This window comes from Camelus dromedarius, chromosome 7 (genome assembly GCF_036321535.1).
Source record: "Camelus dromedarius isolate mCamDro1 chromosome 7, mCamDro1.pat, whole genome shotgun sequence".
Taxonomy (NCBI): Eukaryota; Metazoa; Chordata; class Mammalia; order Artiodactyla; family Camelidae; genus Camelus; species Camelus dromedarius.
In genome coordinates, this window is record NC_087442.1 from 52782959 (window position 1) to 52803784 (window position 20826).

The 20826-nt window shown below is 34.0% G+C and overlaps 1 protein-coding gene across 7 annotated transcripts in view; it reads left to right on the top strand.

The window, feature by feature from the left end:
- DGKB (diacylglycerol kinase beta) overlaps positions 1–20826 on the top strand; it is a 637574-nt gene that overhangs the window by 370835 nt on the left and 245913 nt on the right. For all 7 annotated transcript variants that reach the window (XM_064487528.1, XM_064487529.1, XM_031454980.2 and 4 more), the window contains one exon: positions 15362–15426. In XM_064487528.1, coding sequence (XP_064343598.1) covers positions 15362–15426 — 65 coding nt within the window. The remainder of the gene's footprint in view (positions 1–15361; positions 15427–20826) is intronic.

The following is a 20826-nucleotide window of genomic DNA, read 5'->3' on the forward strand; positions in this document are numbered from 1 at the left end:
GTCTAGCTATATTTCCTAGAATGGCTTTGAATAGTCGTTTTGAGGTAATGCACGCCAGTTTTAAAGAGACACTGCAGGCTGCTCTGAGGGTATTAATCAAGATATGCCCTAACTTCATTTTGGCATTACAATATTTGGACATCTGTTCTAACTCCTTATATGTGAAATAAAACTCATACCAGATAGTAGAATAAATGAAGGGTTTCATTATCTTAAATGTCATAACATTTGTTTGAATTATCATGTGTAAATTTTAAATGCTGAAATTGTCATCTTGGTTTTGTTTCATCTCTTTTGCTGTCCTTTCAAAAGACTATGAGACTGAAACATTCTTCTTTTCTATTGAGTTAATAATTTAAAGGAAATAATTTACAACTTTATGCAATAACAGTGAAATTGTGGATGAGCTACATAGTCTGGTAATTTCTGAAAGCATAAATATTTTACTGAGAGAAACATACCCTTTTAAAGCACAAAAGGTTTCTTGTTATAATGGCAGATATTTAGTGACATGGTACATTTTTAAAAAGCCATTTGTTGACTGTTGTTGTAGTTCTCTTTGTGTAATGGTATTATAGATTCCTAGGTATTCACTTATTAAAGGCTTTTTCCATTGTGTGTATCAGGAAAGACTTGTCTCTGAATTCCATGGGGCCGCTAATTAGTGGCGCCTGCATTTAGAGGCTCACAGGTCAACTCGAAATATAATAGGAATGTGTTTGGACTTTTCACCTAAACAACAAAAACAGTTAACTTGATCCTGATAGACAGCAAGAATATTATCAAATTTGACTCAACTACCTCTTAACACCTTTGTCTTTCTCAAGGGCTTCTTGTTTGTTTGTTGAACCAGTATTCTCATCATGGGAAGATAACTGTTCATCATGAAGTCATATCATATACATCCACTCGGCTTGCAGACACTAGCAGTGCTAGACACTGGTTTCATGTCTGTATTTTTTTTTTCGTTTTACATTAGAGGGAAAGAATGGCATATAATTTGACATACATGAAATGATTTGACTAAATCATGGAAGCAAAGTAGTGTTTTACAAATGTATAATTTTGAATATCTTTAGAGAGCCATAGGCGCTTGCATCTTTCTATTCACTTTGCATATTTGATGTCAGAGTCAGTGATGTTTTTTGCCTAGCAAAGCACTTCAGTCCAAGGTGCACCATAATATTTTGTTTGTGAGACTGATTTAAAGTGGTTACAATTCTGAACAAATGAAAACCATTGTAATAAATATTGCTCATTTGAAAACTGATGAACAAAATGTAGATTAACTTCATATTCTTAAATTTGTGAAGACTGAGTAATTTTGTATCTCCTCTTTTGGATAGTGGGGTGCTGAATTACTATCAGCACAAAACAGAAAAAAATCATCCTGTTTGAAGCATTAAATACAGTTTGTTTTAAGCTGTTCATACATTTTGAATTAGGCGTCTAAAATCTTGTCATTTTATAAAGCACTAGATAAACTAAAATACTCTATTAACATATAAGATAAAAGTGGTAAATACTAAATGTAATAGAAATGTGAAAGTAAAACCTTTATAAGACAGTACGATTTGGTTATATATTTTCTCTAAGCAGGGAAATTCATAATTTTAGTTCAAGAGCATTTTTGTATGTATTAAACCTTCAAAGATCTCAAGAAATTGATATTAACATGTTGGTGCCAAAATATTATGGAACTTTTTGTCCTTTCATGTATTTATGGATCTTATATTGGTTTATGATATTTGATTAAGATCATATTCTGTTTAATTGCTCTGATAAGTAAATACTCATGTAGGTAAATCTGTGATTTTTTTTTCATTCTTTGAGTTAAAAGTAATAGTTTTATATGTGGAAGTTTTCATGGTGAATTAGTCCAGTCATACGTAGAAAGTTCTTTTTAGTTTGCAAATAGCAATATGGAACGTGAAACTCCATTTTTAACCCGTAATTTATTCAAATAAGCATATTTGAACATTTCTTGTCTGCCTAGTCATAGAACCATTTTGCTAAACACATTGCTATAAGACTATTTTATCAGTAATAGCAACACTAGGCAAATACATCTCTAACTGTGTTTGCATAGGTTAAGAATTCAAAGTAGACGTATTGAAAATGGTTATGTCTGTATAAGAATGTGTGATAGTTTTATCTTCTGCAGAATTTGACTGTGGTTATCATTATTCATTATAACATACAAACAGTATAATTAACATATTTTTCATTTTTCAACGCCACTCAGGTTTAACTATTTTATTTCCATGCACTTTAAATACGTACTTTATTGTTATGATTTTTTTTATTGCTATTGGATGTGAAATATCAAAATAACTTAAATTTCTTGGCACTTACTTCTTTTCAACGTGACATATGTATCTTCATTTTGCAGGTTCAGTAATTACATGGGGTACTCAAAACAGTTTGTGTTTGTGAAATTACTTTATAATGGCATTATAGATATAAATACTTGTTACTTGGAAACAGATGAGTTGTGGAAGTAGAAGATCCTAGATTATCTTTAAATATTTGTAAATATTGAATAGATTTGTAGAGGCTGGTAAGTTTTAAATGGTAGAGTGGCCAAAGTAAAAACCACTTTTCTAAGTAAAAGGCCTTTAAAGGTAAGCCTCAGATTGGGAACTTCCATGTCAGAGAGTAATTACTACATTTAAATGAGTAATGGTACTTAGGAGGGATTGTATTAGTCTATTATTATTAGCAGAAAAAAAAAAAAAAAACATTGGGTCACCCTTGTAGTTTATGTGGGATATGACCACACCTAGGCTAAGATGAGGACAATAGAAATGAAAAGCTTCAAGTAGATCGACAGTACTGGTTATTGACTAGCTGTGGGCAAAGAGGAGAAAATCAAAAATAACTTGAACTGTGAATGTGAGTAGCTAGGAGCAGGATGATGGCATCATGGATGGAACTAACAGTTTGAGAAGAGGATCCACTTTGGGGGAAAGATGAGGCTGAATTTGAACTTTCAGCGTGACGGAATAAAATACGGATTTGGAATCATGAAACTGAATTTCAAGAGAGCAGTCAAGGCTGCAGATACTGAACTAGATTGTGTCAGAATAGTTGAATGCTGTCATAGAGTGTGACCAAAGATGGGGAGGTTTTAAGACTATGAGTTGGGAAGAAATGGAGGGCAGTGTTGCAGGAATCAAGAGAACAATCCTGAAAAAGGAGTTCAGTGATTTGGGGTTATTTTCTCATGCAGTGAACTTTCTAATAACTTTGATCTCTCCTCAGACTATCAATGAAATATATCTCAGTAGCACTCAACAAAGGTCTTAAAACAAATAATGCCATATTTTTAGAGGCTTAAATTTTAAGAATTGCTGGAAAGATAAGGGAAATCCAGGGACAAATCAGTAACTGTATCAGCTTTTCTTGTATGAAGTTACTTTTCTAAAGGAAATATTCTAATTTTTAAAATACGTATCCATGTATTGTATACAGCATGCAAGTGAGGAGTGTTTTTAATTGATATATTTAAAAGATAATACATGTAAGTATTTAAAAATCTTATGAAGTCAACATCTTACACTTTCTTTACAATAAATTTCCAGTGACAAGCTTTACTATAGCAAATCTAAATATAATGAAAAAAGCAAATTACCATTATCAAATATTTTCTAAATTGCAGGTATTAGTTTGAATCTTTCACTAAGTGATTTTCTTACTTAATCCTTACCATAACCTCAAAGAGAGGAAGTAGTTTTCCTAGGAGTCCATGGCTGGCAAGTGGCAGAGAAAGGATTCAAAGCAAGGACTATTTGATTGCATGTTTCAAATCATGTTTGGTTTTTTTCCCAATGAAAAATTGAACGGTTGTTTACTTAACCTACATTAAATAACGTAAGAGTAAACGTTGTTGAAATAATGAAGTAGCAAAATCTGAATTATTCATCATCATCATATGTAAACATTCCAGAAGTTTTTTGTATATTTTATTTTAAAATTTTGTATATTTTATTTTAAAATTTTTAAAGGGAAGATAAATTCTAGGAAGAGATCACTTTTTTAATGTTATAGCAACATACCACATAAGTTTTTTTTTGAGATGTTAGCACGCATCCTAATATTTTCTAGATGACACAGACTTTCTTAATATTCTCATTAACTGTCAACCTGTTGCACTATTTGTTTAATTATTTAAAAGTTATTAACACTACACCATCACATAATTATAATTGCACTTAAGTTCATGAATGCCAGAAATAACTTTAAATAGGCTTTTAGTCATTCAGCCTTTTAAAGTCATAGGTAGTGACTGTAGTCGAATCACATATTTTACCATAGTATTTAAGCACGGCTATTATTTTGTGTGTGTGTGTGTGTGTGTGTGTGTAGGAGATAAAGCCACCTGCACAGGTGAGAGAAGACTGAGAATGTATAATATGTCCAGAAAAACCAAAGTTGCTGTGTGAAACACAATCGGACAACTAGCTTGGAGAGGGCTTGAACAAATTCCAAATCCAAATCAGAACCCAGTAAGACGCCATCAATCAAAGGTCATACCTGGAAAGACATCAGATCTAGAGCAACTGTGGAAAACTGAACTTTCAGCTCAGGCTCACATATCTGTCAAGAGGAGATTTGATTAGCATTTCCAAACCTGTCAAGTTACAAATGCTCAGTTGTATTCTAAGGAAGATCTTATATTCTTTTTCTCCTAGGGAATTTCATCCTGAAAAATAAATGTTCCCAGTGGGAAGGTTCTATAGAACAACAGTTTTAAATATATCACAACGATTTTAAAACTAAAATAGTTTTTTAAAATAACTGCTTGAACTGCTTATAAAGAAATAGACCCCTGCAGTCCTGTTTTGGAGCATGTTGAATTTAAAGGATGACCTGACAGAATCTTTCACCTGTATTTGTATTTCCCTTGAACACAACTCATGTTAGCGTTGTCAGCACACTCCCATTCTCTGGCTCCCCTAAACTCTCCAATTTCAGTGAAACTCACTGCTTTCCCTTCCGTTCTGTTGCCTCCTTGATAGTTTCACTCTTGTTGAAGACACAACACAACTGAGTGCACACCATATATAGTAAGTTCCCTTTCAGTAAGTAGCCCTCTGGGGATTGGTATTGTTTTTTGTTATTTCATTATTTTATATTTCATTTTATTGTCAAACGAACGCTGACATGAAATCTAGCCTTTTAAAATGTTGTGTCTGGTGTATTACTAACCACAGGTGCAGTGTTATAGAGCAGATCTCTAGAGTTTATTCATCTTATTTTTAATTCTTTTTCTTATGTGACTTTTCTCCAGAAAGTCATTTACAAAGCCATCCAAACTTTCCTTTTGCAGTAGATGGGGAAGAGAGAAAAAATTAAGCGGGCAAACAGCAGAGGAGGAAGTTGTGGGTCCTTGTGTGTTTACAGTTTGTGTTCTATCACGGGTAGTGTTGTATACATTATAACATTTAAGGATTATGTCTTAATTTGCCCCTATGATAAATCTTTTGTAGAACATGCAATACCGAATTGTGTGTAGTAACTGCTTGGAAATGGCATGCGGAAGACACTTAGGAGTTTGGGATTTTATTGCTACTTCTCTTGTGGCTCTCCCAGGAACACTTCCCAGGGGTTTGTGATTCGTGTAAGGCAGAGATTAAAGTAATGTCTCCAATATTCATAACTTCTGTGCGTCTGTGTAATCTGTATTACACTAATAAATGTGACAACTGTATTTACTTATCTTCAAAGAAGTCAAAATGCAAGATACTTTTCCTTAGTTAAGGATTAAGCCTTTACTTTTAGGTTGAAAAAACATGACCAAATATTTTAAAAGTTACTGAAGCAATGTTTGATATATGATCTTTTATTTTTTATTTATGGGTTTTCTCTCAGCGCTTTCAACTAAAAAGCTCCAGACTGGAGCTCCCCCCTTCCTCCCCAGTGGGCCTGCTCTTTCCTTCAGTTCATCAAACCTTTTGTAAAGATCGCTCCTTTCTCTGTTTCTGCTGTTCATAACAAGGTCCATCATAGACTAGTTACAACCCTGTTTTGGAGATGTAAAAGCAGACTAACAGGAACAATATTCCTTTATAATTTTAATTTTTTCTAGATATTGCTATCCTAAATACTGAGATATTTAATTTTTATATTACATTAGAAACAAAGTAATTTTGTCTCTGAAGTTTGTTTGCAAATTCACTTACCAGTATTATTCATTGACTAGGATGATGTCTTAGCCCTTTATCCTCGGTAAAGTCCCAGTTTACTGATGCAGGAGTTCTGTGGTCGCTTTGTGTGATTGTAGCCTGAAGGCATGAGGTATTTTTTGTCAATGGGATTTTCGAGTCAAGTTCTTCTAACAAGTTAGGTAAATTAGGGTCTGTGATTATGGTCTCAAGCTACTGACTTACTGCTTTTATTCTCTTCAAGGAGAGAATATGATTACAGGAAAGGACAGTTAATGTTATTTATTCTTGAGAACAAATAATAAGCACAAATGCATTTATTTACCAATTACCAATCGGTACCATTTTGTTTTCTAACATCACTTAGGAAATACATCATTCATTCAATGAAACCTACTCTTAGAATTATGAACACAAGCTGCTTCTCCTGATTTTTGGAATAATGTTGGTTGTTTTAGGAAATATGGGATGCTAATGGTGTTAACAGCAGTTAATTTTCAAATACCTGTTGACAAGAAAGTGATCAAAAGGAGCATTAAGTGATATATCCATACTGGGATGAATAAGGAGTCACATTGTAAGCTATGGATCAGGAGATAAAAGACTGACATTGGCTGCCCTTCTGGTGAGCTGCATAACTTTGGGAAAGTCCTTTAAACCCAGATAGATATTTTCATTCTGAAATAAAGAGATTAATATCTGCCAGTTTCTGTCAAAAAAGTAAAATTATCTAATTTAGCAAAAATAATGAGGTCAAAATATATAATTTTCCAGAAAATCCTTTAGAAATCAATTTGCTCTGTGCAAGTATAACATTTTGTGATTTAAGCACAAAGAAAAATAATTGAGTGAAATGTTTCTCAGAAATCCCCATTACAGAATTTACAGACTCCCTATCTTTATGATTTCAGAAAAATGAGTTCCTACAGAATTTATCTAGTATATTCTAGATATATTGTGTTTGGTTTTGTGGAGCAATAACAAAATTAACAAGTTTGGGGCTTCTTTTCTCAGGAGGACATCTGGAGGAAGTCTGTTCAAAGGTACTGTGGTGACCAAGAGGTTTTAAAGGACCAGACTCCTTATTTTTCCCCTGCAATTTTCAGCATTGTGTTTTATCCTTATGTTTTCAGGTTTTCTTCTTATACCTCTTAGGAATTACATCCACATTCCTATGAGTAAATTAGCGGTGGTGGAAAGTGGAAAGGAGTTGTAACTAGATCACCATTCCTAGCTAGTAAAGAGGAACCCTGAGGATTTAGAATTTGTTTGCTTGCTTGCTTACATGTTTATTAGTTGGCTACATGGCTGCCCAGATTAAATGAATTCTGTTGGTTAAAAAGAGGAGGGAAATAGATATTGGGAAGGTGCCAAGTACCTCCCACAGCCCAATTTTATCCTTTTAGGACCAAAGTATCTTAGGTTGGTATGCAGTTTTAGGAAAGGAATATTTTGTAGAAAAAATATGAAATCTTCCTAAGGGACTTTCCTGTGTGTATATTTGGAAGGTCAGAGAATGAAGACAGAAAGGAAGAAGAAGGTGAAGGGAGAGAAGTGAGAAAGAGGACAGGAGAATCAAGTGTTCTGCAGTACTTTTCAGTGAATTTCTCCCCTAAGATGGAACAAATAAATAGAATATAAGCTGTCACATTTCATTGAAATAAACCAAACTATTAGTATCATTGTTTTTCAGATATAAGGAATAGAGTCATATTTGGACATCATTCCTGTAAGAAAGCTAGAATCATTTTGAAAGCAATTGCCTTTAGAGACAGTGGAATGCATGGCTATAAACTGTTTACGTGTGTGTATGTTCTGGTTTATGTTTTGGCTGCTCCGACTTGATGACTTTATGTCAGAGTATACAAACTGATGAACCTTCAGTTTTTTTTCTTTACAGTAGTATTTATCTTACAGGTTTAAATGGGATAAAGACTATATAATTGCTCCTAGTTCCTATTGCTTGGTGCGTCATTGGGATTTGGCACTCATTGACTTTATGAATATTTTATAGAGAGCCTTACTTTCGTACTTTTCTTCATGAGAATTATTCTAGTTCTGTTTTTTGTTCTATTAAACTACTCACCTCCCTGCACCTATGTTGTCCTCCAGGGAACTCCCCCGACCTCCTGTTTTACATGCAGACTTATTCCCACCCTCACCTCTAATGTCTACTCCCATCCCTATTTACAGACAGGAAATAGAAATTCTGTTGTTTTCTAAGTTTCAGCTCCCCTCTTCACCCACCTCAGCCCCTGCTTCTACATACTTACTGCCTCTTCCTCCACCCCACCTCGCTCCAATTTCCTGGTTGCACTCATATCAGCTTCACCATTCTCAGCTTCAGTTTAATGACTGATAATCATACATCAAGTGTTGACAGATTTATTTCACAAAGGCAAGAACTTTTCCTAATTTGAGATATTATAAAAAAAATGCTACCCCATTTCTACCCCCTGGATATTCAGAGATAACAAAAGTTTTCTTTGCAGATTTGCTGAAATTACAACAAAATTCTGAATACATTTGCAGCATTTTAGATTGAATGAGTACCGTGGTCACCAAATCAAACTCAGGCATAAATGTGATTGATGGATCCAGCCCTTCTGTTTTAACTGAAGAATTATCTTGATTATTGAATATAATAGATAGCAGCAAAACACTTAGGATTTCCAGAAACTGAAACAGACTTTTAAGCATCTAATTGACTATGAAAGGAAGAGTTAAAAATATATGACATTGACTTGATTTTTCTTAACTCACAATCTCAGGCGAATTTAGTAGTTATAATAAATATTTTAGTATTTAAGTTCATATACTTACTTTTTTTTCAAATTGGGAAAGACGATTGCAAACTATGAGGAAAGAGTTCTACAGAGAGATCAAGACTTTGAAAAATACACATTGGAACCCCACAGTATTCAATGTACACTGGCAGACTTTGGAAATGTTCTAGGCTGGTGTGAATCTTAGTAAGGCTTTTTCGTAAATTTTTTCTGGTTGGGTGATACTTAAGGAACTGAATTGGTTCTGTGTTAGACATCATCAATTTTTTTCTTCTATGACATGTTACTCTTAGACTAGTAGTTTTCGTTTGTCATGTATTCAAGCAATGCAGTGGTAGCTTTCTTGTTTTGTTTACTACCAGGCTCTATGCCAAGGGATAAGGATCCTTAGAAGAATATTATTTAATTAGTATTTACTTGGCGAGGTAGATATGAACTTTTTCCGTTTTTCAAGTGAGGAAACAGCAGCCTGGAGATAGCATGAGTGTAGCAGAATTGGAACTGTCATGTGCTCTTCGTGACCATCATGTCTGGCTGTGCGCAAGCCTCTGCCTGCCTTGCTTCAGTGTATTGGTCCCTCTCTTGTGTCCTTATGCTGTAACATCACGTGTGGTATTCCAGGCTCTTGTGCCTGGAGTCCTAGCCTGCTTTCATCAGCTCTGGTCCTGTCGTAGGTCTCAGATCTGAGACGGAGGTGACTTCTTTCTTGTCAGTCATGAGGAGAATATCTTCCCATCACTCTGACTGATAATCCCTCTGTAGACCCAAAGCAGGATCAACAATTCATGAATGATTCTTTAAAATCTTCAAAGAACAAGTAATTCCTATGCACTAATAACTATTCTGGACCATAAAGATGGAAACCTTCTGATTCTCTGTATTAAGCCAGTGCAGCCAATATCAGTATCTGACAGTCTGCCTTTGAAACAATCCTATTTGTTGCTACTGGTACAGTTGTCTTAAATGAAGTATTAACAGACAGTAATATTATGTAATTAATACATTCAGGTAAAGATTGTCCCGAGAGCAAAGATTGTTTATTGCAGATGAGAAATACATTATTGGGACTATAAAGTCTTATCTAAAATTTCAAAATCTAACAAACCAAATTTTTTTTTTATTATTGTTGAGGCATATAATCTGAACTGACATGTTCTTTGCAGCGTTAATTTATCTTTCTTTAAGTCAATATTCATATGTACTAGTACAGAAATATGTGAATTTTAATTACAACGTGATGATTTTGACCCTTTGGCTTTTCATTTAACATATCATATATGCACAGTATAACCTTTCTAAAGTCCACAGGGTTTTAAACATCAAAACATTGCTGTCTCTAAATACTTTATCTAATGCACTGTGGAATTTATTTAGTTTACTATATCAATAAACCAAAAGAGAAAATCTTATGAATCTCAAAGTGATAAATATGTTTCAGTAATAATAAGAGCTAACATTTATTTGCTTCCTTTATGCATGCCAGACACTGTTTTAGTTCTCCTCCAGGTACTGGAACTTCACATCTTCATAATAAAGCAGGTACTATTAGAATCATTCCTGTTCTAAACATAGGAAATGAGAACACTGAAAGCCTGAGGAGACTTTTCAAGGTCAAAGACTTGGTTAATTTTAGAGCCAGCTCTCGAACCCAGGCAGTTTCACTCCAGAGTCCAAGTTCTTAACACCTCTGCTCTGCAGATTTTCAGTCAGTATCTGGTGGTTATTAAACATATAATTTTACTCATTTGTCCTTTAATTAAGTCCATCAAAATTTGAGTGCTTGGTCTTTCCCAGGCTATTTGTGATATGGAGGTGAATAAAACAGGAAAAAGACTGTGAAGATGAATGAATTGGGACAGAGCTGGGAACATCCATTAAGTCTGCACCAGAACTTTCAAATCCTATAGTGTCATCACAATTGGCAGACCCCTCGGCTAAAGCAGATGGTGGTGGGTCATAGGGGTTACGGCTCCAAGAAAGTAAACCACGGCGTGTTTACTAGAATGGTGAAATTTAAAAGGCTGTCAAGAGTTGGTGTGGATGTGGAGTCATAGAACTCTCATCCATTACTAGTAGGAATGCAAAGCGGTGCAAGTACTTTGAAAAATAGTGTGGCAGTTTCCTATAAAGTTAAATATACACATACCGTATAACTCAGCAGCCTCACTCGTATTCACTTTAAAGTTTTAATCACGCATGTCCACAAAAACAATTGTGCTCAAAATTTCATAGCAGCTTTCTGCATAAAACTCAAATGTCATTAACTCATGAATAAACAAATTGGAATATATCTGTTTAATAGAATACTACTTGGCAATAAAAAGGGACAAATCACTGATCCTGAAACACATGGCTGCATCTCAGAAGCACTGTAATAAGTGAAAGAAGCCAGGCATAAGAGAGTACTTTTAAATGCCATTTATAGGACATTTTAGAAAAGGCAAGCTATAGTGGTGGAAAGTAAATCAATGATTTTTAAGTGTAGAGGAGGGACTATACATACACACGCTTTCAGTGGAAACTTTCCATATCACGATTGTGAAAGCATTAGGATAATTTTAGGAAGTGTGCTCTGTAGCTTTTTCTTTAATTGTGCACTTAAAATGTAACATTTAATTATGCACTTAAACTTGGTGAATTTTATTATATGGAAATAAAACCTCAGATTTCAATTGGAAATCTTTAAAAATATTCAACAAATGAAGTGCCACGAACTTCAGCTTTTAAAGCTCTTTAACAAATTTGCAATTATTAAAGGAAAAAATGCTCACACATAAAAAGACACTGTGATCTATTCATCTATAATGAAGAATGAATTGAACTGTTTCAAGAAATCTCAATGAAAATTCATCTAGTATACAAAGTTTAATTTACAATTCCGTAGTTGCACTTTGGAATAACTCTTTATAAAAATACTCATTTATATTTGGCTAGATTTATATTCTGTCCCAAAGTGGAATGAAATTGAGACAGTCATGAATTTGGTATAATAATAAAAATAATAATACAGTTTTCAGAAATAAAAACATTATTTGACTAGTTTTGTAAAAATATTTGTCAGAGAACGTTTCTTTAGATTTTAAAAGGTAGTACCTGGGACAATATTTGGGCAAATGCATTTTACACTTTAAGAAAAGGATCAGTATTGATACGTCCTCCTCTGGTAGAATTTGCTATATACAGGCTCAAGTATCTCAGTACTTCTATTTTCTCAATTAAAAATGTTACATTCCACATAAAATAATTAAGCTTTTCAAATTAATAACTTAGAATGCAACTTTGGGGATTTACAGTAACTATTAAAAATTTTTAAAAAGCCCTCACAGAAAAAGGAAAAAAATTAGTCTTCAGAAAAATACCAGTGCAGAGTATTACAGAGAAAACTAAGAAGCTGATTCTCTAACATAAGTGCATGTGTATATGTTCATGTATATGTGTCTTGATACATGTATATACACTCTACTATATAAATTACTATATAAACCCCTCTACTTACTTTTTACTGCTTTAAAGATCAACATAAATGATATTTAAATATATTTTGTTTTAATAAAGATGGATATGTTTTATTTTTATTTCTTAGGTCTGATTTTATTTTTTAATTAATTAAAAATAAAGCTATTTTATAAATTCAGGAAGTAACACCAAATTGAGAGTCAGTAAATTACATCTTTCAAAATGATACAGTTCACCCATGTTTTAGCACCCCCTGCTTACCTGGAGTAACGTTCTAGTATGGACATAAGATATATGAATAACCCAGCCATACAGAGCACTATGACAGTGGCTCTCTGGAATAATCTCAATAAGTCTGCACCACACTACTATAGAGGGGTATCAGTGTCCTCTTTTAAAGATAAGGGGGCTGTGACTTATGGTAAATTTGTTCAAAGTCACAAGTCTTGGAAGTGGAAGTCTGCCTGGATTCAAAGTTTGTCAATTCTAGGGTGTGACAGTGATGCTGATTTAATTTCTGTTCCCTAAAAATTTCAATATATAGAGAAGGAAACAGCAAACTTTTATATAAAAAACCAACATTATTTTAGCTTTTCCTTATTTGGTCCCTTTTTAGAGAACCTTAAGTGTCTTTGAAATATGGTTGCTGGGTAAGTTAGCAGGGTTTGGCAGTTCTCTTTCAAGCCTCTTGGGGTTACGCCAGAGGGTCCCATGGGAATTTGGTGTGAATTTTCATCCAAATGAACACCTGCTGTCATTGTTCCTCATCCATCCTGTGGTCAGCAATGCCAGCTCTCTTTGTGGTAGAACCCATTCAACACAAGGAAAAGGCATGCCAGTGTCCCTCACTGTCCCCCCCGCCCCCCCCCACACACACTCTTTCCTACATGATTCATTGCCTGAGTAGGTTGGAGACAGAGGAGCTAGCATTAAGTTTAACTTTGGCAATTTGGTGTTCTATGTTCCTAGGAATCTCCTCAGTTACAGTCCAGTCTCCTTAAATGGTCTTCTTTTGATAACTCTGTCTCCTCTCCTCTTTTCTCCTTTCCTCTCTGCCTCTCTCTATCCTATTTATGTTGCTTTGCAAAGAAAGAGATCTGTTATTGCAAACATATATTCTTGTAAAGCAAATTATACTACACATCTACTTTTAAAGTCTCACTTCTCTAACTTGGCAGAAACAAACAGTTTAAGCTGAGGTAAATTCAGTGATAGTCTCCCTGTGGTGACTGATGTTGATCATTCATTCTTAGTACTAAATTCATATTTCTTTGCTTTTGTTTACTTGGTCTGTTGCATGTATGCATTTAATTTCAAGGCATTCCAAACTGATTTTGAATCAGATTAGAGATAAAGTCAAAATAAGTGATTTTTTTAAAAATTAATTACTGATAATGCCACATAATATATCATAAATGGGCAAACTCAGTTTTTCCTGTTATTTCATACCACAGTAAGACAACTTCACATTCAAAAAATATATAAGTATATTTATGACATATTAGGATTTTTTTAAAAAAGAAGAAACTCTGTGCCTGGGTTTGAGAGCTATTGGACCAATAAAAATGAACATCTTGATATTCTTATTAGCAAGCCAGGAAACTGACCATGTATATGTCAATTTCTAAGATATAACATTATTATCTTAGAATATGAAAACATAGAATTTTTTGTAACTTTTTTTATTAAGTATTGTTTCAGAACGCACTTATCTGTATCTTTGTGTCCTTTTCACTTGTGGATTAATTAAATTTCTGAACAATTTTTAGAGGATAAGATTGTACAGAAACAGTTTCAGTTCTATCCCAGCTCTATCTTGCATGGAAAAGCAGCTCTCTGTCTGCCATCTGCAGCGGGCATTGGTCCCTCTCTTGTTGTGCCTCATGCTTTGTTATGCATGAGTAAGCACATTAGCCTTTTCATTTCATTCATTAGACTTTTAATCCTTGATTAGTGTTTTCAGGATTCTTTCAAATACACAACTTCTTTATTTCCTTTGTACTCGGTTTTTCTTTTTCTTTCATCTCTGCTATGAAACAAAATTAACAGTTAATCACAACAATAGCCCCATTTCTATTGAGACAACTGGTAAATATATTAGTTTCTCGTTGGAGCAATTAATCATGTGTAGATGAAGAATAGGAAAGTATCTCGTTGCTTGGAATAGCAGGGGCAACTGTTAAAAGTCAGCAGCAAGAACAATCTGTGCTTGAAATATTCTACCAATTGCACACATTGTGTGATTCTGTCTCATAGAAACTCTGAATGAATGTCCTACAAGGAAGAAACATCCATTAGGGTTCATAACTGGTGCATTTGGGGTCTCAGAACCTAGTTACATTTGTCACCAGCTATCCCAAAATACATTTTTCTCTTTGTGGCTTTTCTCCATTAAGCAAGATATGTCAGAAAGTTGCTTGCGGAATGAACAGCTAATAATTACAGATCCAGCATACCCTTAGCAAACTTTAAAGTCATGTGTCATACTTACCTTTACTAGATATGCAGTCTCACATTATCTTTTAACCCATAACTAATCTCAAAGGACTAGGAGCTTCTCTACCTGATTATTTCTCTACTTAAGCTATGCTAGCTCTTGCGTTACAGATTTTTCAACGACTTTTTGACATTTTTGTTTATATGAACCATCTTAAACATATTTTAAGCATGAGAACAGAAGCAATTATTAAAGGAGATCAATAAATTAAATAGAAATCAATTCTTAGAAGTAACTATGAGAAGCAACCATTGGTGACTAAATCACACTTGCACAGAATTTACATGGATTACACATTTTTCCCTAATTTTAGAACACCTTCTTGGCAATGATACTGTTCAGGAAAAGTTAACTTTAAAATGTTATTTATCAAGTTTTTTCTATTTTAATCTTTATTCCCACAAGATAATAGGATCGTAACCTGTCCCATTTTTCTTTTCTGTTTCTCTCCTTAGGATGCCTCCATTGCCCACAGATTCCACATCATGAGAGAAAAACACCCAGAGAAATTCAACAGTAGGTAAGATAACAAAAGATGTACCATAGTGATGATTGTGGTTGATGAATCATGTCATGAAAAAACAGAAAAAGGATCACTATGTGGTATAAAGCGTTTTACATACAATGGCTGAAGAAGGTTTGGTGTGTGTAAGTATTAAGATACAAGTAAGGGAAGTTAGTTTTTCCTGTTGAGTTTTAATGAGGTTATAATGGGAATACAATGTGATCATCTGTAAGCCCATTCTTACATGCTGAGAAGAAGGATTTCAAGTGTAAGGTGAAAATAACATTGTGTGAAGATAAACTGGAAGTCTCTGCCTAGCTAAGTGTGTAAGGGGTGACCACCCTAACTCCCAAGACGAAAAGCACGGGGCTCTGATTTGCTCATGCTGAGTAACTGCACATTGCGTAGGTATCAGAGAAGGCCTCTGATCTTCGCACTGTCAGTCCTGCATTGGCCTCAACTTAATGGAAAATAAGCCAGAGAAATACCAGGGCTGACAGAAACTACCGTTAAAGACTCCTTAAAGGTGAACTGCTTTGATGGCCAGATTTACTTTTACCACGATAGCAATATGCAGACATTGCTTGTTCTGGAATGCAGACATTGACACCTTCTGATATTCAGGGAAATAAAGCTTTGCTTTGTTGTCTTCTGCATTTCTAGAAGAAAGTACGGCTATCTTCACCCCACTTCCCTGAAAAAAATGGGGCAAAAGAAGTGAATCATCGTTTTTGGCTTCAGTTATACCCATTTCTAGTCTGTTCATTTCACAAAGTTATGAAATCATAATCAACATGTCTGTACCTATATTTAAGTAATTTATATATTAGTATTCAAAGCCAAAGTCCCAATGGCCTTTTGTTTGGCTTGGTTGACTCTGTGCTCTGGAAGTTACAGACCAACTTATAAGACAGCCACTCCTGGAAGTTCTTCTGTTTATTTCCATTTTGTCATATACTCGTACATAGACATGATTTTCTTCCATGTAGTTTCAAAATGCTGTTAAAATGTGTTTTAAAACTCTTTTAGATTTTTCTCAACTCTAGACTCTTTAGCATACTATTTTATACAAGAACCATCATGTTAAATAGTTTCATGATTAGTGAGATCCTGTCTCATTTTTTATTATATTGATCTATTTAAATGTTTAAGCAAAACATTTGACAACTTATTTCTCAAACGTACCTTAGGTATTGCCTTGAGATCTTTCTGACCCTGCAAATGATAGATCATGATGTTATGCTTTGCTTTTTCTTTCATAGTTCAGGCAGCTATAATTTTTGTCTTAAAGAAAATGGAAAAAGTATATATATGAATATGCATGCACATAATATCTTTAGAAGGATTCACAAAAATCTTTTAACTTTGATTCCTTCTGGAGGAGGAAACCAAGTGGTTGGGATGGATACTGAATTTTTATTGAATTTGGATTTTGTGCCATGTATATTACAAAATTAAGTCAAACATAATCTCATTAAAATTTTGCACCTGTAAGTTTTCTTTATATCTAGATTAAAGGGATACTTTCATTTTATAAGATCCAATATAATTTCATGAGGCGAAAATAAATTGAAACAATAATGACAATATATTCACTTTATAGTATATTTCATCACTTGATGATCCACCTCGGATGTCCTGGAAATGAGCATGTTTATTAATGTACCTAGAACCGTATTATGTAATCAGCTATGCTTATCCCAATGCCATTCTATGAAGCATTCATGTGTTGATATTCACATATTAAAATAGATTTCAAACCAAAAAAATGCTATTTGAAAAATGCTGCAGGCAGTGTACTCCTTCAGGAATCCCACAATTTTAAAGCCCAATGAAGACTACAGAGAGAAGAAAGTTCAAGGGGGGGAAAGTTGTGTTCCAAGCTTATTCAGCAGAGGAGAGAGACAGGGGAGGACAGAGGGAGGGAGGGGAGAAAACCAGAGAAACAGGAAGAGGGAGATATGCAGAAGGGAGGAGGAGAAAGGGGAATTAAAAGTATAGTGGAGGGGTATCTGCATGTTTATGTGAGACTCAGATCGGACAGTCTATATGTAAGAATGCCAGTATTTATGATCCTCCCTCAGGTGTCAGAGGCTAATGAATTCTGTTCTCCAGAATAATTTTAATTCTTTTCACTACTAAAGGCTTTATTAATCACATATATCTACTCATTTTATTATCAATTGCAATACTAATTTACAACATTCCTCACTGCCCAATAGATGCCATATGCAGCGTGTTCATATACCGCACTGTGTTTTATTCGATGTGAAAGTGCATCTTACTGAAACCTATTTGTAAATTTAAGTCACAGGTAAATCTTGTTTATACTTTAAAGGGATTATCTCATTTGGAACAGTAATAACATAGAAAACACCTTCTAGATTGACACAGGTCACATGTTTCTATTGTGAGTTCCAGGAATGCCAGGAACGTAGTAGATGCTCAATGTATCATTGTCAACTGTTTTTAAGATAACAGTCCGCCCTAAAATTACATATATTACCAAGTTAATTATCCATGTACATTTCAGTCTGTACTTTGGTGGATTGTCTTTACTCAGAGTTACAAGCTTTTAGGTCATTCCCTAAACGATAATAAAACATATTCAGAATATGAAAAATTATAAATAAATTTCTGTGAGGAAGACATGCCAGCTTGCTGTGCACAAGCTATTTCATACTTACAAGGACAGATTTCCAGATTTCAACATTGAGGCACATTCAGTTATAGCTCTTTCATATTTTCAGGAATTTGCAAATGGATTTTTTTAAGTACTCCTAATAATGGTGTTTCAGATCAGATCTCTTGTCACAATAAATCATATGCCATTAATATTACCCTCTAGCATGCTCACCTTGAAATTCATTTATATTTTAAAGAACATGATATTTCTAACATTATCTTAAGGAAATTAATTACCAAAATACATAGTTCTGCTCTCTGTTCTTCTTATGACAGAAATTGAAAGAACTGGGAAAGATAATGATTTTTCCGGTGGTGCTTAAGAGAGTGCTAGTTGAGAGGTTTATATTACATTCTTTTCAGAATTTCTATGTAAATCTAAGTTAACTGTTAAAAGGAAGTATGTTGCTCAACTTTCTAAACTTTAAGACAGTCTTCAATCAAACTGAATTTAAATAAACCTTTCTATTCTTTTAGGCTATGAAAAATAATTAAAATATCTATGCTACTATTATTTAAACCAGTTATTACATAATATTGGTATTTAAAATATTTATACAACTTGACTATTACTATTTACAGTCATACTTAGGGTCCTAATTCTTATACATTACCCCACTCTGGGCTTTATTTAGATGAAGCATTTTAAGTTCTTGCTTTAAAGAAATGATACTAAAAAAATCATACTCATAATTGTATAAAAAAGACTCAAGTATTCATCTATTAAAATTATAAAGGGTTATAATAATTTTGGAGAAACTGCAAAACGGTTGAATTCCATGAGTAAAAACCCTGTAACACTGACAATAACTTATAGATAATATACAAAATAGAGTACATTCGTACTATAGAAGTATTGGTGGTTTACAAAGATTTCTTATTAAAGTCATGAATTTAGTGTTAAAGAACCACTCCAGAACGCTAACACACAACACTTAGTAACACATTTGCTGGCCTACTCTGAAGGGTGGCAGCACTCCACAAAGGTACTATTTCATTAAGTCACAGTGACTTTTTGAAAGTGTCCAGTCTCTAACTCCCTGAATGGGACAAAGATCATTTTCTTAGCCCCTTGTTCAAGAGGTGAGTGCTTCGTTTCTGTACTACTTTCTGCTTTTCACGAAGAAATCTACAACTAGAAAACCGAGATTGGTGTGCTAATTAAAATAAGGCAGCGTAACTCAGAATCTAGGTAGTGACATCAGTTATGACAAGAGGGCCTTGCATTCTAAATGTGCGAAGAGAAGAAACAAAACTGAAAAATTGGTATTCTGGACTGATAATTTGATATTACTATATTAATAAAGCCTAATTTTGAAAAGAATGTATTGCTCTCTAAGTTACCCAAGGGATTAACAGTGTACATGAATTTAGAAAATTTGACTATGCCTTTAAGATCACACTCATTTTGTTAGGTGATTCTTGATTTACTTTTTTTCCTAATAATTTACTATGCTATTGTATTCACATGGTTTCATTTCTCTGTGGAAAACGATTGAAATATTTGTCTGTTCTGAGCAGGTAAAAGTGTGAATGGTTGAGTGAGTTAGAGCTGTATGCACACTGGTCTGGGGGATTTGATTCATCTGAATCTTCCTACATCATTTCCTGGTGTCTTTAAACCAGAATGCTCACTTTGGTATCTGAGCTGTTCAAAATCATTTTTGTGAGGTGGCTCTTTGGAATAGAGCGAGTGAGAACTGGGACATAAATAAGGAAGAGATTCAACATTTCTTCCTTTCTTCTTTGCCTCTTATTCCCTCTTTTAAAACTTTGTTCTCTCTCAATTTCTTATTCCTGCTTTCTCTCTCTCTGTCTCTTTTTTTTTCTTGTCCCTTTATTTTTGACACTGCAGTGGAGTAACAGAAAGATCAATGCGGATTCTGAAGTTTGGAAAAAATACTGCTATCTCCTTTTGATTTGGTTAATTCCTTATTCTGCAGACATTTATTCTTTTAATAATTCTTTTAATACGATAGGCTTCCAGCTAGACACGGAATCTTTGGGATCTCTAAGACAAAAGAGGAAAATGGACTTGGGATTCCATAGAACCCTTAGATGATTGTAGGTTCTGCAGGAAAATATAAACTGGAAGGAAAGCCCACTTGTCACAGTGCATAGGGAAAGATGTTTTCTGGAGCTCCCAAGTTAAGGTGATCATTGAATCTAAAGGATGTGTATTGAAGCAGGGGTTGCTTATGTATTCTCTGATTTAGCTGAAGAAGAAACATTCATTTCCAGTTTCTGTTTGCAAGATACTCACATTTTATTAGTATCATCTCTATGCAAATGCTCTAAACATTTTCCTCCTTGATTTTGCCTTTCCATTCCTAGGATTTGTGTTTCTGCTTTACATGAATTTGCAAGTGTTTTATGCAAAAATTTTATATACACACACAAACACATATACACACATGTACATACTCACTTCCTAGGATACCAAATTAAGAAACAAGATTTATGAAGCACAGCAGAGATGTTTCAGAGATATCCACAAAATCAACTGAATAATCCAAGATAGAGTATTTTCTTACAAGGAAGAGTGCTAAATAGTAAGAAAGCAGTTAAGAGAAGAATTTCTGCTCATTATTATGGATTCTGTGCCCTCATAGAAATTTTCAGGAAATAATTGTTAAATTAAAACACTAAAGTAAATTATTTCTTGTTTTTTTATAAGCTGACAACAAATATATATATGTATATAATATATATAATATATAAATTTATGTA